The following is a 15,216-nucleotide window of genomic DNA, read 5'->3' as shown; positions in this document are numbered from 1 at the left end:
GTCTTAATCGGGTAGACCCGATTACGACCCGAACTCGATTAGCCCAAACCCAATACCTGTTTTTTCGTGTCGTGTTCGTGTCGGATTTGCGGGTCGTGTCAAAATTGCCGGCCCTATGGACTACTACTCTATAATATACATTTTAGTAGTTAACGTGGCATGTATTATGTAGCCTAATACATCAATTTGTAAAGAATTTATAATAAAAGGTAATACTACGTGATGATACTTTTTGGCCTTAGAAGGCTTCATTGGCTTTCAGACTAGCTTGTGCTCGTTTGGCCAACGAGGACAAGTGTGGATGAGTTAGCCATTTCCTTCAAGGGAGGCGTCAAGTGACGGTTTCTAGCCCAACAAGCATGTGGTGGCAGGGGGACCACTCTAACAATTGTGTTAAGGGAAGCGTTTGTTAGCTATCCCATGCAAAGCAATCTGTATTGATAGGATGCCAACTGTTCAGGGATAAGCAATTTATATCGACAATGTGCTTTCCAACTAAATGGCATCATATAGCCTGAGTTGCAACCAGGTGACATAGATACTACATTTCCTTCCTTATAAATAGAAGTTCATTGTAACAAATAAATAATAATCTTTTGTCATCTTTATAACTCTCTATTTCTCTTAAAACTTTCATTAATTATAATTAATCTAAGATCTAGTTCTTTATAACAAGTAAATAATATATGGGAAGATTTAGAAGTATAATTTTGTTCGTTTTGTAGTGGGATAGCCGGCCCTAAAACTCTTTATAAAGCTAGCTGTTGATTTGGCAGCCTTGCGAGCACACAGAAGAAAGGTGATTTGACTTGTCAAATTGTTAAAGGAATTAATACCTTTTAGAAAATGATGAAAGGTGGCTTCGAAAGTTTATATAATACCTTTTTAGTTGTAGAAGTCAATGGTAATTTCAACATAAATATATATATATAGGAATCGAATACATATATAATTAATGAGAAATTGACACAAATCTGGAATATGCGACCTAATCATGTTTTACTCTTTCAACTTGTCGTGTTTTTCAAACATTAGAAAAGAAAAGAAAAGCATGCAGGTAGAGATGGTTACAACTAATTTGCATTATTAAAAGTAAATATCTTTTTTCTAATCTACAATCAGATCTTGCTTTCATCCCCCACGACATGTTTTACGTAATTGCTGGAGTCATTCAACAACGAAATTCGGTTCTTATATGGTGACTTTTATAGTTATAAAAAAATAATTAAGTACAAATATATTTTTATTTTGGCTGGTTGGAAGGTAAATTTTGGTGAAAAATCATTCACATTCGATTAATGAAACTACCTTGTTCGCCAAATTTTTATACTCATCACTAGTATACCACCAAAAAAAAAAAAAAAAAAATTTCTTCATTTAATTTTCATCATTCTCCGCTCACCCAATGAAAGAATGTAGAAATTATGGAGAATAAATATTTAAATGGAATAGTGGAAACTGATAGCCAATATAAGAATTGAGAGATGTAGGTGTTTTAGAAAAATCAGTACAGCGGGTTGAGGAGGAAGAGTTTTGGTTGGAGGTTTGTCCACCTTCACTTCCGAGGAATAAGCACTATCTATACATTAGTTTGAGTTTGTTTGGCACATATCTGTTTTTTAATATGTAAATTAGTTATGGGTTAATGAATTGGATTTGAGTTTGAAATGTAATACATCATCTGTGACGCTTATAGCCTATGTAATTTTGGCTATGGTTGCTTGTAAGAGCTTTATGCTCAAAATTTTTATAAATGAGACTTATATGGATTCTGTTTAAAAAAAAAAAAAAAAAAAATCAGTAGATAAAATAGAAAATTGTTATTTTTCATTAAAATTGAGAGAAAATTTACTAAGTTAGAATGTGAATGTTGTGAAGTAGCTAGTCTTTATTGATTACTATTTATTTTTTTAATTTAGCTACTCACTTTCCAAAAGTAGACAATAACAAATTCTCTAAATCTCTTTTTATTTCATTTAAATATTATTTCCTTATTCTCAATCTATAAAACTTTTATATATATATATATATTAAATTTCATTATTCTTCACTCATCAAAAGAAAGAATAAAAAGATTATGGATAAATAATATTTAAATGGAATGGTGGAAGTGGGTAACCAAAATAGAAAGTGAGATATATGTGATTTAGAAAAATCAATAAGTAAAATAAAATTAAAAAAAAAAATTAAAAAAAAAAGTGAATTTTTAGCTGAAATTGAGAGAAACTTTACTAGTGGAATGTGAATGTTTTGAACTATCTACTCTCTAGCTAAAACATGGCTAGAAAAAATCCTTCTTTTTCCTTTTTTGTTTTTTTGTTTTCCTAGTGTAGCTACTATTTCAAAAGTACTTAACAACAAATTTTCTAGGAGCCTATTTAGAATTGCGTTTAAAAAATAAAGCTTTTAAGTCAAAAAATATTTTTTGGCAAAAACTTTATTTTTAAACTGTTGTTAAAAATGCGTTTTGACCATTTTTAGACTTTTTAGACCCTTAAAAGCGTTTTTAATTTTTTTACTAAACGAGTACTTTTTCTTCAAACGAACTTTTTAATTGTTAAATACACTTTTAGACCCGTAATCCCAAATAGGCCATAAATCCTTATTTATTTTATTTACATATTATTTTTTACCCCGTCGTTATTATTTTTCCTTTTAGTTGGAATGCATGCTAAAATTGGTATTGTAATTCATTAATCTCTATGTCCTAGCTAGTAATTTTACTACCAAGCGCTCAATCTATAAAATTAAGCACTGAATCAAGCAAATATCTCATCTTCCATGCAAAGAAAATCTGTATCATTCCATCTGGAAGCAAAACAAAGGACCTGTTTTTTTCCACGTTTAAAGTCAATTTCTTTCCTACCTTTCCTCAGCAACCAAACAGAGAACAGTAATGTGAAACAAGACAGAAAAATTCCAAAAATCAGCCCCAATTACATTCAAATAAAAATCTGAACACAAATACCTTTGTGGGACCCTGCGGACTCATATTTCTTCGCGTGTGTGGTGTGGTTCCAATGACATTTACAAAACACACCCGAATTCATGATAACGTGTCTGATGCCCTTGAATTGAACAATTCCACCAATCCACGGACCTTAAACCAAATATATGTTATCTGAAAATCTTACATGTAACTATAACTGATAGACACGTATTAACATATAATTGAAAGGCGTTAACATAAGAAATAATTGGTGTCAATATTTTTTATATATTTTTTTTTATCTAATTTTATAAATCAACTATTAGATTTGTGGACTTCTATGAATTTCATATAAGTCAATAGTGGATTATACAAATCTAATAATTAATCTCTTAAATTTATAGGAGAATATGAGAAAAATATGAATAAATTATTGATACTAATCATTTCTCTACACTGACGTGACTCCAATTGCATGTTAACATCTCTAGTAAGTTGTAAAAAAAAAATTATAAATGATATAATTTTTGAAAATTCTTTACCTTGGGAATCCCAAAAAAGAAAAAAAAAAAGAGGAAAGTGCATTTATCATCTTCTAACTATTAAGCGATTTGCAATGTTTCATCTTAAACTTTCAATTCGTAAAATGTCTCTCCTAAACTATTATTCGGGTTGCAATGTACTCATTTTGTGCGAAGAAAAAAAAAAAAAAAAAAACTTCGAATTTTTCTTTTAATTTTTTTTATTTGGGATATGTTTGTTATTTTTTGCACAAAAAAGGGACATTGAAACCCAAAGAGTAGTTTAAGCGAAGACATTGCACAAATAGAAAATTCAAAAGAACATTGTACAAAGAATTCTCATATGGCAAGCCAATTATGTGTTACTTTGGCTAGCGGAGATGTTAAAATAGACGTAAAATAAGTTGCGTACGGCTCAACAATTTAAAAGAATATTTGATAAATTATTTACTCACCAAATATAAAAATAAATTATTTTTTAATATATAACATTCTATCTTCTCTAAAAAAATTTTTTTTAAAAAAAAAACTAAAATAAAGAGCCCAAATATAAGTAATTATTTTTTTTTTAAAAAAAGTATTATTTAAAAAAAAAAAAATTTAAATTTACTCCTCAAACGAGTAACGTCAATATGGTGAGGCTAATGTACTGCACAAGAGCACATGCGAAGCTGGATTTGGGTCCCACACACGAGATCTGATAGGCGGTAGCTGCACATGCAGAGATCTCCATGTCCGATCCCCACATGTTCTCCCCAATTCTAGTTTTGACTGCTTTTTTTTCTATCAACCAAAAAAAAAAAAAAAGAAGATTCAAATTTGACCATTCAGTCAACCCAATTCTCTGTAAATCTTCCTCAATCTACTGCAACATGTCACGGAGGATTATCTTCCACAGCTGGTCGGCTATGGTGATGGGCTGTGGGGTCGTAGTTAAAGAAGGTCTAGAGCTTGGGACTGTGCAAGATTTTTCTTTGCAGAGATTGACATAACATAATATAACATAATCATGTTAAAGTGTTCATATACAAGGTTGACCTTTGGTTCTGCTCAAAGGGTTTTGTGCCACTTGAGAGATTTTATTAGGTCCCTCACTTGTTGCCTAATCACATGACATTGTGGCACCACATGATGTTGTAATAAAGTTTTGGGTCTGGTTTTTCTGGACATTTTCCTCGATTAATGGTGGTCGGGCGAATCCATTTAGCTTAATTGATGGTTTAACGTTCAGGTCTTGCCTTGTAACCATACTGTAACTTTTTATTAATTGATAGTTTTAAGTATTTTGTGTTTTTGGTTGTTTGTTAATATTTTTATTTGAAAATGAAAAACAAAGGAAATGGAGAATAAAAAAGCATTAACAAACAAAACTATTCAGAAAAGAAATGGTTAACCGAGAGACCCAAGATTCTCTCGAGAGCCGTGAAAAAAATGGCATACTTGAATTGCTGTCAAGGATAGTGTTTTTATTAGTATGTGTTATTTTTGGATTCCGTAAAAGCTACAAGTCAACTTGTATATCTAGGGATACACTATTTCCACGTACCATGCAGTAGCTAGGGTATCAAACTTTCATTTTACCGGTACTACACCATTTATTATAAGTTTCTTATAAATTGACGTAACGGGTTACGTGGCAGTTTGACTAAAAAATACTATAGTAAAAACGGTAGTACCCTAAATGTTTTTTTAGAATATATTTGGAAGATGCACCTATTAGAAATATCCCTCTTGTTGTTACATAATTTCTTAGCATTGCATTAGAGGCCCAAAAAGTTAGGGAAAAGAATATTATCTTCAGTGGCTTGTATGCCCAATATTAAATGGGCTATACCTGGGCCGAGGTATCACCAATTCACATACATCCTTTCTGGTAGGCCTGGGCCCGTCAGTTCTATTCCTTTCTGTTCTGTTCCTTGGACGATGACAGCAAATTCAGGAGGTTGGGCTGATCATATACCAATTGGGTTCTCTTTAACTCTCTTTCTTCTAGTCTCGGCCCATTGCATATGGCCTCATGTAAATTTGCGGCAATTTATTGTCTGAATTGATAATAATTTGAACAGTATATGTGAAAGAGTTTTTATAGGATTTATCTGTCGAGTAAGCAGGTAGACTATCCTTCACTTGCTCGAATAACTAAGTCTTATAAAAGCTTTTTCACATTTGCTACTTGAATTGCTAACAATATTGCTAGGACATATCTATTTGAATTTATGATCTTGGTGTCGTATGAGAGAAGATTAAGATTTATGGCTTCATTTGTTAATGCTTTAATGTTTTTTTTTTTTTTTGAAAACACTTTGTAATATGACATAAAAAAATAAAAGTAGTTTTGAGTGTATTGTAAGTATTTATGTTTTGAATTATCTATTAATATTTTTGTTTTGAAAAAAAGAATTATTGAACAAAGTCTAGTGTTTAAGGAGAATGGAGATTGCTACATCCCAGAAGGCAGTGTATTAGTTCAAAACCTCCAATCAACTTAAACAAAAGAATCCAAAACTAACATTTGATTATAAAGGTTATGTCTTCCCAATAGGAAGAAGTAAACGAGTGCATTGAGTACACATTTGTGAATAAACAAGAATTAAGTCTTACATTTAAAATAATATCATAACTATCACATAATTAGGTCTAAACTATTAGTTTAAGCTTTTAGATTTAGTGGTATTTTAATATTATTATACTAATCTCAACGAAAAGACTCACCAAAATGTTTATCATGTGAACCTATCTATACTGTACTCTTGGACGGACCATACATTCAGCTTGCCTATGAACTAAGCTCAAATTATAGGGATAAAGTACAATGAGCTGCACGTATTGCATGCAATATGGACAACTCATATTAGAGGATTACTGAGCTCCCACTTGATTGGATAAGTGTTCGGAAAGCTTGAATATGAGTCTGAACTCCCTACTCAAATAAGCGAGACCCTAAATACTCTCTCATATTAATTGTCCGTATTGCTACCGATCAGAAATTCAGAATCCCCAAAACATTCCCAATTTGCTCTCCTTCAAGCCTAGCCAAAACCCTCTGATTTTATTACAAAAAAAAAAAAAAAAAAAACCTTCTGATTTTGCATCAATCTAGCTGGACAAAACCCACCAATGAGCTATGCGGTGTCGTTTTAGTGTGTGCTAATCCTCTATCCTTGGTACACTCGTACGCAATTGGAAACAACCAAAAATGGCTGCTCACACGCTCCCGAAGCTCCCAACAACATCTTCGACATCAGCATCCTTATTCTCCAACTCCAATACCAGAAGAAGACGACCACAAAGCCTACCTCTCCCATGGCTAGGCAACAACAACGTCTCGCTTCGGTACTCGAACCTCAGACCCCACGAACAGTCAAAGCACCGACCCATCGCCGCCTCGGTGTTGTCCAGCCTCCCCACTGCGTAAATTCCAACTCTCACACTACTGAAAAGCACCGGTCTTGGAAAATTTTCACCATTTTTGGATGTACCCAAGTTGTTATTTCAGATTCTTTTGATTTTGCAGGAACCCAGAGAGACTTTCCTCCGCTGAGAAAGTTCCCAAGTGAGTTTTGTCGAAATTTTGTTGGGTTTTCTTTTTGTTTTTGGGGGGTTTTTGTTTTGGGTTGGTGGGGATTGAGCATTTGCAGTGGGTGAATGGAGCAGATGGTCTAGGAAGGCAATCAAGTCATTTGCTATGGGGGAATTGGAAGCGAGGAAGCTCAAGTATCCAACTACTGGGACTGAAGCCCTTCTCATGGGGATTCTCATTGAGGGTACGAAACCAAGCTCCATTCACCTTTTCCTTTTCTTTTCCTGATTTTATTTTTCTCTTAAGTATATTTTAGTAGCTGTATTTAGCCATTCGTCTCTCGCTAATATCAGTGGCATAAACTATTAAGTGATGCTTCTACTTGTTATTATTATGCCTGAATTTCACATGTAAGAATGTTTAAGCCTGAAAATACAAAAAGTGAAACAAAGTTATGATTAATTAACTTAAAGTGGTAGTCTTAAATTCATCTAAGATTGACTGCAGTGGACGATCTTGAGATGATTTGGCCAATTAAATCGTAATATTTTCCTGACATTTTTGAGGCGTGAGCTTGTGTTAGTTGAAGTAAGAAGTTGGATGTGCCACGGAACGGACACTGCTGATGACTATAGTATTTTGGGTGAACTAGAGCCTTTCGTGTGACAACCTTATGCATGAAGACTTTTTTTCTTTGTTTTTTATTTGATGAGTAAAAGAACTTCATTAAGAACATGAAGGGCGCATTGAAGGGGTCTTGAATCCATGATCTTGCCCTCTTATGGAGGAAGGAAACACTATTTGCACTAGAGTTCATTGGCAACCTTATTCATGAAAATTGTACATATAGCAAAACCAATAATGTAACATCAATTGATGCATATATAGCAGTTGTGACCTGCTCATGTAGCCAAATAGTGCCTTCCCCCCATGTTGAAGTGGGATGTCTTAGCTTTGACCCAGGGGGCAGGGAATTAGGGAGGGGAAGAGGAGGGAAAAAGAAATCACCTTCCCCCCTCCACACCTTTTTTTCCATTCATCTTGCGCCTTTATCTTTACCAACCTGTGCTACTTCTCTTGCCATTTGATCCACACCACTTTCACCAATGGCACTGCTGCTAAGGGCATGTTAGACATTAGACAGTAAGATCTGCCACCATCATCACCACCACTCAATGGTCACCTTTTATAATACAATTATTCTGCAGTTATTATGCACTATACTGAATCTTTTCCTTTGTGCTGCAGGCACTAGTCTGGCTTCAAAGTTTTTGCGGGCGAATGGAATTACACTTTTCAAGGTGCGTGATGAAACTATCAAGTTACTTGGGAAAGCCGATATGTATTTTTTTAGTCCTGAGCATCCTCCCCTGACTGAAGCAGCTCAAAGGGCCCTTGACTGGGCTGTTGATCAGAAACTAAAAGCTGGTAAGTTCCTGTTGATTGGCAGTTAGTGTTGTAATTTCTATGTAGTAGTATTTCCTTCTTTTATGTTTTATGAGCATATGCTATAGTTGGAGATATGTACACAAACAAAAAGGGGAATACATAGATGGTCAGATGAAGGGTATAATGATCATGCAAACAATTTCACAAGAAGTTAGTTGTTTGAAAAGTTATGTAAAATAGCTGAGATGATCTCAACATAGAGTAATTGCTATTTTCAAGCCAAGGACTTGGGTGCCTTGAGGTCTTCTACCTTTGACAACTCTGTGGTTAAGAACATAAAAAATCCAAATATTGTTTTGATATCATTATCTATTCATGTTGTCTAAGTGGGATTTTTTATTTTATGTTCTGAGATAGCTTGTGTCATACATGAAGCATTGATCATGGAGAGACTCCAAGTTTTGGAGTGTTTTTCTGTTTTCCTTATCTTTTTAGATCTACTAATTATAAATCTTAGTATTATGAATGAGAAAGCAAAGATCAAAGTGGTTTCCATGATATAATGAGAAGTTCTGTCCTGCAGTATCTATGAATGACTTAAGAAAAGAGAAAAATAACATAAGAGTATGCACTCCATGTCACTTCATTAAAATTTTATGAGTATTCTAGGATAACAATTAATTATATGGAGTAGACTATTGTAGAAGACATGCAAAATAAGTGTCTTTTAAGCGGTCCTTAGTAATACTACTTTTACTTGATGTCACTTGTGAGATGGCTGCCACGTTCTCTAAGGCACAAATGATGTATTTTTAATCTCTGGATGCATAAAACATTTTGTATAGATAGAAGCATAGTGGGACCTATTGTTTCTGTTCTAGATAGGATATATTTAGTGTATATTTAACTATTTTGCTAGGTGGGATTTTTGAATGATTCTTTCAAATACTGATAAATGAAAATTAAAATATCTTGCTGCTATAATGCTTTATGTACTCAATAAAATTCTCTGAATTTGAGACAGCTCTGCTGTGCCTTGGAATTCCAAGGAAGCAATACTGCACCCAATGATCCCAATTTTTCCAGATCATTCTTCTTAACATTCACTGCTTGATTAACCTATGACCTGCAGGTGATGGTGGGGAAATTTTAACATCTCATCTGCTTCTTGGCATATGGTCTGAAGCAGGATCGCCAGGTCATAAGATAATGGCTACCCTTGGTTTTAATGATGAGAAAGCCAAAGAGCTGGAGTCTTTAAGTTCTGAATCTGGAATGTAGATGATTGAAGCATTCATTCGATTCCTATGGTTACCATTAGTGTAATTCTTTTCGTCAGCTGTGGATAAATGATGCTGTCTCTGCTTTCCTTCGAAGTTACAAGTTGTCTCATGAATTCATCCTTTAGGACTTTGCAGATTGCTTCCCTTTTGAGCTTGCCTATGTAACTTTTTCTCCATATGGATTAGTATTTTGAGCAAATAATGTTTTGGAGCTCATCTTTGGCAGCTAGTTTAATGTCATGACAATCGTTTAACTTTTTCGGTTGTCATACTTTCCTTGCTTGGCTGCAGTTTCATTCTAAATGGGCTTCCTTAAGGGAATTGATGCCATTTGTGGGGTTATATCTTCTCAATTGGACGAAGTTTTCCTTTAACTCAGTATATTAAACTGACATGTGTTTAAAATGCATCAAAAAAGCACATGCATTTTGGAGACGTTAGTTTAATAGACTGGATTGGGGAAATTTCTTTGAACTCAATTTGAAAGAAAACTCTAATTTGTGTTGTGATGGTAGGTAGAGATGCTTATTAATACAAACAAATATTTTGAAATTATTCTCATACTTCAGCATTACTGACTGTTTCCACAGGTCTCCTGTGATTTTCATCTTCCTTAACAATGTCTGCATTACAGGCAAGTATTTGAGCCTTGCCTGCTTCTTCAACCCAGTCGATCCTTGTGACAAAGACCAACAGCAAAACCAAGCAGGCTACCATGCCGACCAAGAACCCTAACAGCAGCCCACTAAGTCCAAGAGCAGCCTTGAAGGCCAGAACCACACTCAAGGGCAGGGCCAGAAGGTAGAACCCACCAAGATTGGCATACATGCCCAACCATGGCCTAGCTGTTCCACGGACAATTCCTCCACATACTGCTAATGGAAAATTCACTACTTCCACCAAAGCCATTAGTAGCATCATCTTCTTCACACCTCTTATAACTCCCTTATCATGGCTAAACAAGGGCCCCCATATTCCCCTGGCTGCAACCATCAGTAAGCCACCTATGCAACCAGCGACGATGCTCGCTGACAGAGACACATATGCTGACCGGTATGCAGCGCCAGCTCGGTTGGCACCGAGCTCGTTCGAGACACGGGTGGAGGCGCACGTGGCCAGTGAAAGCATCACAGAGTAGAGCAGATAGTCGAAGTTCAGCACAATGGCTAACACTCCAACTGCCTGCTTGGCATTTGCTAGCCTGCCTGTGAGCAAGACTAGAATCTCATAACACCACCATTCAAGGCAGGTGGTGAGACAACATGGCCCGCAGAGCTTGAGCAGCCTGAGCCAGTCACTAACTCTGTGATCCCACCACCCTCCTTCCTTCCACCTTCTTTCCTTACCATTTTCCATAAAAAACACATACAAGGCAAGTAAAATTACTACTATGAGATCAGAGACCCACACTGCCATTGAAACTCCCTCAAGACCCTTAGCTTTTGCAAGCAATATGTTGATGGGCACATGAAAAGCAAGCGCCATAGCCGAGCTAAACATTATAGGAACCGTTATGCTCTGTGTGCTCAAGTAGGCTTTGAGAGGACACAAAAATGCATTGACTACCAAATCAGGGAGGAGATAGAAAAGATAGCTCTTCGCAATGGTGGAAATGTCTTCTTGTTGGCCGAAACGGACAAGGATCTTATCAACATTGAGCCACAAGAAAGTTATAGGCAGTGTGGCTAGAAGCAACAAGAAGATAGCTATGAGGAGGGTTTTGTGAAGTAGCTTAAAGTTTTTAGCTCCATAAGCTTGACCACAGATGGGTTCCATGGCGCCACAGAGCCCGTTCAAGACAGAGAAGCCGGTGACATTAGCAAATGTGAACCCGAGCACGCCGCCGGCCAGTTTGAGCTCCCCAAGCCGGCCTAAGAAAGCTGTTGTGATTGATAGCTTTGCAAACCATGTCAAGTTCATTGCTACCAAAGGAGCAGCAATTCCCCTCTGCACTTTCAGCTCCAAAAGCATAACCTTTGCCATGGTAGTTAGCCATGGAGTTATAGGTGTAGGAGATGAAGGTGGGTTATTAATGGTTTTCTCAGTTTCAGACATTGTTGCAGAGAAAAAGGGCTTCCTGGGTCTGCTCCAGATATAGATATGAACCAGCAGGAGTCTTGTTAGATAAGATTAATTATATGTGAGTGCATGGGTTTCGTGAGGGTGTTGGAAAGGAGGAGCAATTGGTGGGCTTTTTGTAACGACCAATTAAGGAAGAGAGATGGTGGTGGAGGATTTATAGTGCGTGATGAGAATGCAAGGGCCATATCATGCTTATAAATCCCCCCATGATCAGATCTCTCTTGAGATTTTGATGTCACTTTGGTTTTAATAAAAAGATACTTGAAAAAAAAAAAAAAAATACATTGGTAGTAAATTAAATGCCAAAACTATTTTGGGTACATAGTACCTTTCTCACTGATTTCTAATGCTTTCTAGAAAGAGTATGTAATGATATTCTTCATACTTATTTGTCATACCTATGTATATTTATGTCACACAGCTTTTCATGTCATTCACTAGAAAAAAAAAAAAAAGCGTTAACTACTTGAAACACGTCATGTCAATTAATGTGTCAGTTAAGAGTATTAAATCAATAATTTTTTATTGGTCTAAGTTGGCTTAAATTTTTAAAATAAACGGTAATTTAACACGAAAATCCTACCAACAATAATATTCCTTGTAAGTCATGATGGAAAAATGAGGGTCTTTTCCCGTGTATTTATTGACTGATTTGTTGGAGACAAAGTATAGACTACTTTGAAGCAGCCGATATGTCGATTAACATAAGATTCCTATATTGTTCCATCGGTTTATACATGCATCTTAAAAAAGAAAATAAAAGGTGTAAAAAAAAAATCCTTCCTAGAAACCTTTGAGCAATATAGATTATGGGGAGGTCGGATATGCTAATGATAATGCTGTGGTCCAAAGCATAACGTGTGAGATTGCCATGCTTCTTTATTAAACTTTGGCAAAGTTTTCTTTCAATCAAACTGAATATGAGAAAATTTTCCTTAAACTTTGCTTTCATATTCTGAAGCCACTCACAAATCATCTACTTTTATTTAGGAGATAAGGGTATAAAGCAAACTTCTTTTTGTAAGAGAAAAAATTATAACCCTCCATGCATGGCTTTCAAGTTGATGGGAAAGTTGGATATGAAAATGAATTTTTTTGTTTTTTTAATTTTTTATATTGTGTTTGCATCTTATCAGAAGGCTAGGCTTAGTTTTGTAAATTAATTTTTCTTTATTTTCTTTTGTAATTTCATGTGCTATAACTTTTTATTTATTTTTAACTAAAGCTAAACTTCATAATTTTCAGCAACATTTTCACAACTATTTTTGCAGTGATTCAACGATTGTGATTTTTTTTATATGATATTTTAATAGCTACATGAAAAGCTGCAGAAAAGATGGACCAGAAAAATAGCATGAAGATATCATACTCTGATATAAAATTATAATTCTTGTCTTTACATATTTGGCTCTTTCATGGCCTTCAAAATCTATGTTTAGAAGAGAGAAGAGGTAAGTAATGAAAATCTTAGATGATGCTTTTTTTGGCAGAGGCATGAGAGTACTAATCATATCACATTGCAATGTCCATTAGCTTTTGTTGTGAGATTGTAGTAAGGTTTCCATTCGAACTAGCATTATGCACACCGACATCATTTTCGACCTTTTTCGCGTTTTGGACTATAATTTTATTAATCCACGTTAAATCATTAAATCGTTGTTTATTCTAAATGTTTAAGCTTAAAAAAATGATCAATTAAGAGAAAACTTCACAAAACCCTCATGAACTTTCACGCGTTTTGACATTATTCCCTCAATGTTCAAAAACTCTTGATTTGGGGTATCAAACTTTCAATTTTTCACAATGTCCCCCTTCTATTAGGATTTTCATTTAAATCTCATCAAAATCTTCAAAATACCAATTTTTTTAATTATAAAAAAATAAAATAAAAATTGTAAAGATTCAGACGTTAGTCAGAATTTAACTGAATTTGCAAAAATACCTACGCCTGAATCTTTGTAATTTTTTTTTTAATTTTTTTTTTAATAAAAGGGGGTATTTTGTGAATTTTGACTAGATTTAATGTAATATTCTAACGGAGGGGGTATTGCAAAAAATTGAAAGTTTAATACTCTAAATTGAGAGTTTTTGAACATTAGAAATGTTATTTCATAACACGTGAAAGTTCAGGGGGTCCAGCATGTGAAATATTAAATTAAAATGAAAATAAGTTATCAAATTCAAACTAAAAATCTCTGTTCTAAGCCTCTAATACTTAAACAATTCGAAAACCCAAAACCCACTAGTTAAAAATGCTAAAGGACACACTTGTGGATCAATCATCATATTCATCTTAATTTCACCCTTTACAATGAGCACTTTGGTTTTCCACTTGTTCCCCATTTGTAAAACATCAATATCTGCCTCGGTACTAGTGAGTGAGTGTTTTCCATTTTATAATGTCTCTATGATTGATCTTACCCCTAATGAACATCATTAGATCTACACAAGATGGCTGTGACATAGTTTGCACGACTTCCTTGCACCTTAGTTTGTATTAAAATATTAATTAAATGACTAAATTTATTTATTGTTATAATTAATTTAAGATTTTGAGATAAGTGATAATTTAATATAATATTAAAACATGTGAAGAAGAATATTAAAATATTAATTAAATAATTAATTTTTTTTTTATTAACTTAAACTTCTGGGATACATAGTAATTTAATGGTTTGTTCACGAGCATAAAAATGTTGAAGAATCAATCTTGGGTGGGCATCTATTTTCACGTTGATTATGGGTGGATTTGTTGCTTGTATGAGTCGATCGATGACATTAATTCCATAATACATTCTTAATTTATGCAAATCTGCAATATGAATGTTAGGTTGACGAATAAGAATAAGAATAAGGAAAAGTTGCCATAGTCTTTAAAACTAGGTATGAAATTTTAGGATAAAGAACATAAGCAGAGTATTTTTAGTGCAACTTTCAAAGATTTTAGGAATGTACTGCGAATCAAGAGAGATGTTGAAAAAATATAAAGAACATAATAAAGAAAGCATTTTTTTTTTCATCGAGCTTGTTAAATTATGATTTATCTTAAAAATTAAAACTCATGACATGTTAAATCACCCGTTATCTCATTTAAACGATGAATTTAATTAATATTTTAACAAATTAAGCTTAAAAAAAGTTGTAATAATAAATGAATTTTTAAACACGACATTCATTAATCATAGGCAGCATGTACACATCACAAAAGGGAGGGCTATATATATTCATATTTTGTTGTAAAGGTAGAGGCACCTGACCTAGCTAGTTTCTCTCCATGTCCACTTTGCAATGAAAAGAAAGCTAGATTCAGCACTACTATAGATGTAAAGTGGAAGTGGCACTGAGTGAGAGATGAGGCCAAGTACTAGCAGGTGGGAAGCTTTATCTCTAGCTATTTGTCAAGTGGCCCATATGAGCATGTTATGACGTTTTAGTTATGATGATGATTACGGAATAAAAAAGTACTGCAGAAGAGCAACTTATATATGATTA

The 15,216-nt window shown here is 34.3% G+C and overlaps 2 protein-coding genes across 3 annotated transcripts in view; one reads left to right on the top strand and one right to left on the bottom strand.

Moving 5' to 3' along the window:
- LOC132175342 (ATP-dependent Clp protease ATP-binding subunit CLPT2, chloroplastic-like) overlaps positions 1-9,899 on the top strand; it is a 16,147-nt gene extending 6,248 nt beyond the window's left edge. The window contains exons 1-5 of one of the 2 annotated variants that reach the window (XM_059587247.1): positions 6,619-6,861; positions 6,965-7,003; positions 7,105-7,214; positions 8,219-8,398; positions 9,492-9,899. In XM_059587247.1, the coding sequence (XP_059443230.1) occupies positions 6,647-6,861; positions 6,965-7,003; positions 7,105-7,214; positions 8,219-8,398; positions 9,492-9,640 (693 nt within the window). In that variant the 5' untranslated portion in view covers positions 6,619-6,646 and the 3' untranslated portion in view covers positions 9,641-9,899. Of the gene's footprint in view, positions 1-6,618; positions 6,862-6,964; positions 7,004-7,104; positions 7,215-8,218; positions 8,399-9,491 lie in introns of those variants that run through there. The other variant, XM_059587248.1, reaches the window with a different exon arrangement.
- On the bottom strand, positions 9,704-11,992 carry LOC132175340 (protein DETOXIFICATION 56-like). The gene has a single exon (XM_059587246.1). It carries the CDS (start codon positions 11,695-11,697, stop codon positions 10,201-10,203), a length of 1,497 nt encoding a protein of 498 aa, XP_059443229.1. The 5' UTR covers positions 11,698-11,992; the 3' UTR covers positions 9,704-10,200.
- Between the last annotated feature and the right edge of the window lie 3,224 nt (positions 11,993-15,216).

This window comes from Corylus avellana, chromosome ca3, assembly GCF_901000735.1.
Source record: "Corylus avellana chromosome ca3, CavTom2PMs-1.0".
NCBI classification, from domain to species: domain Eukaryota; kingdom Viridiplantae; phylum Streptophyta; class Magnoliopsida; order Fagales; family Betulaceae; genus Corylus; species Corylus avellana.
The sequence above is the reverse complement of the archived record's forward strand: the minus strand, read 5'-3'. Positions and strand labels throughout refer to the sequence as shown.

What these genes read in the sequence shown, in the direction of transcription:
- LOC132175340 (XM_059587246.1), bottom strand. Translation starts at nt 11,697, where the DNA reads ATGTCTGAAACTGAGAAAACCATTAATAACCCACCTTCATCTCCTACA.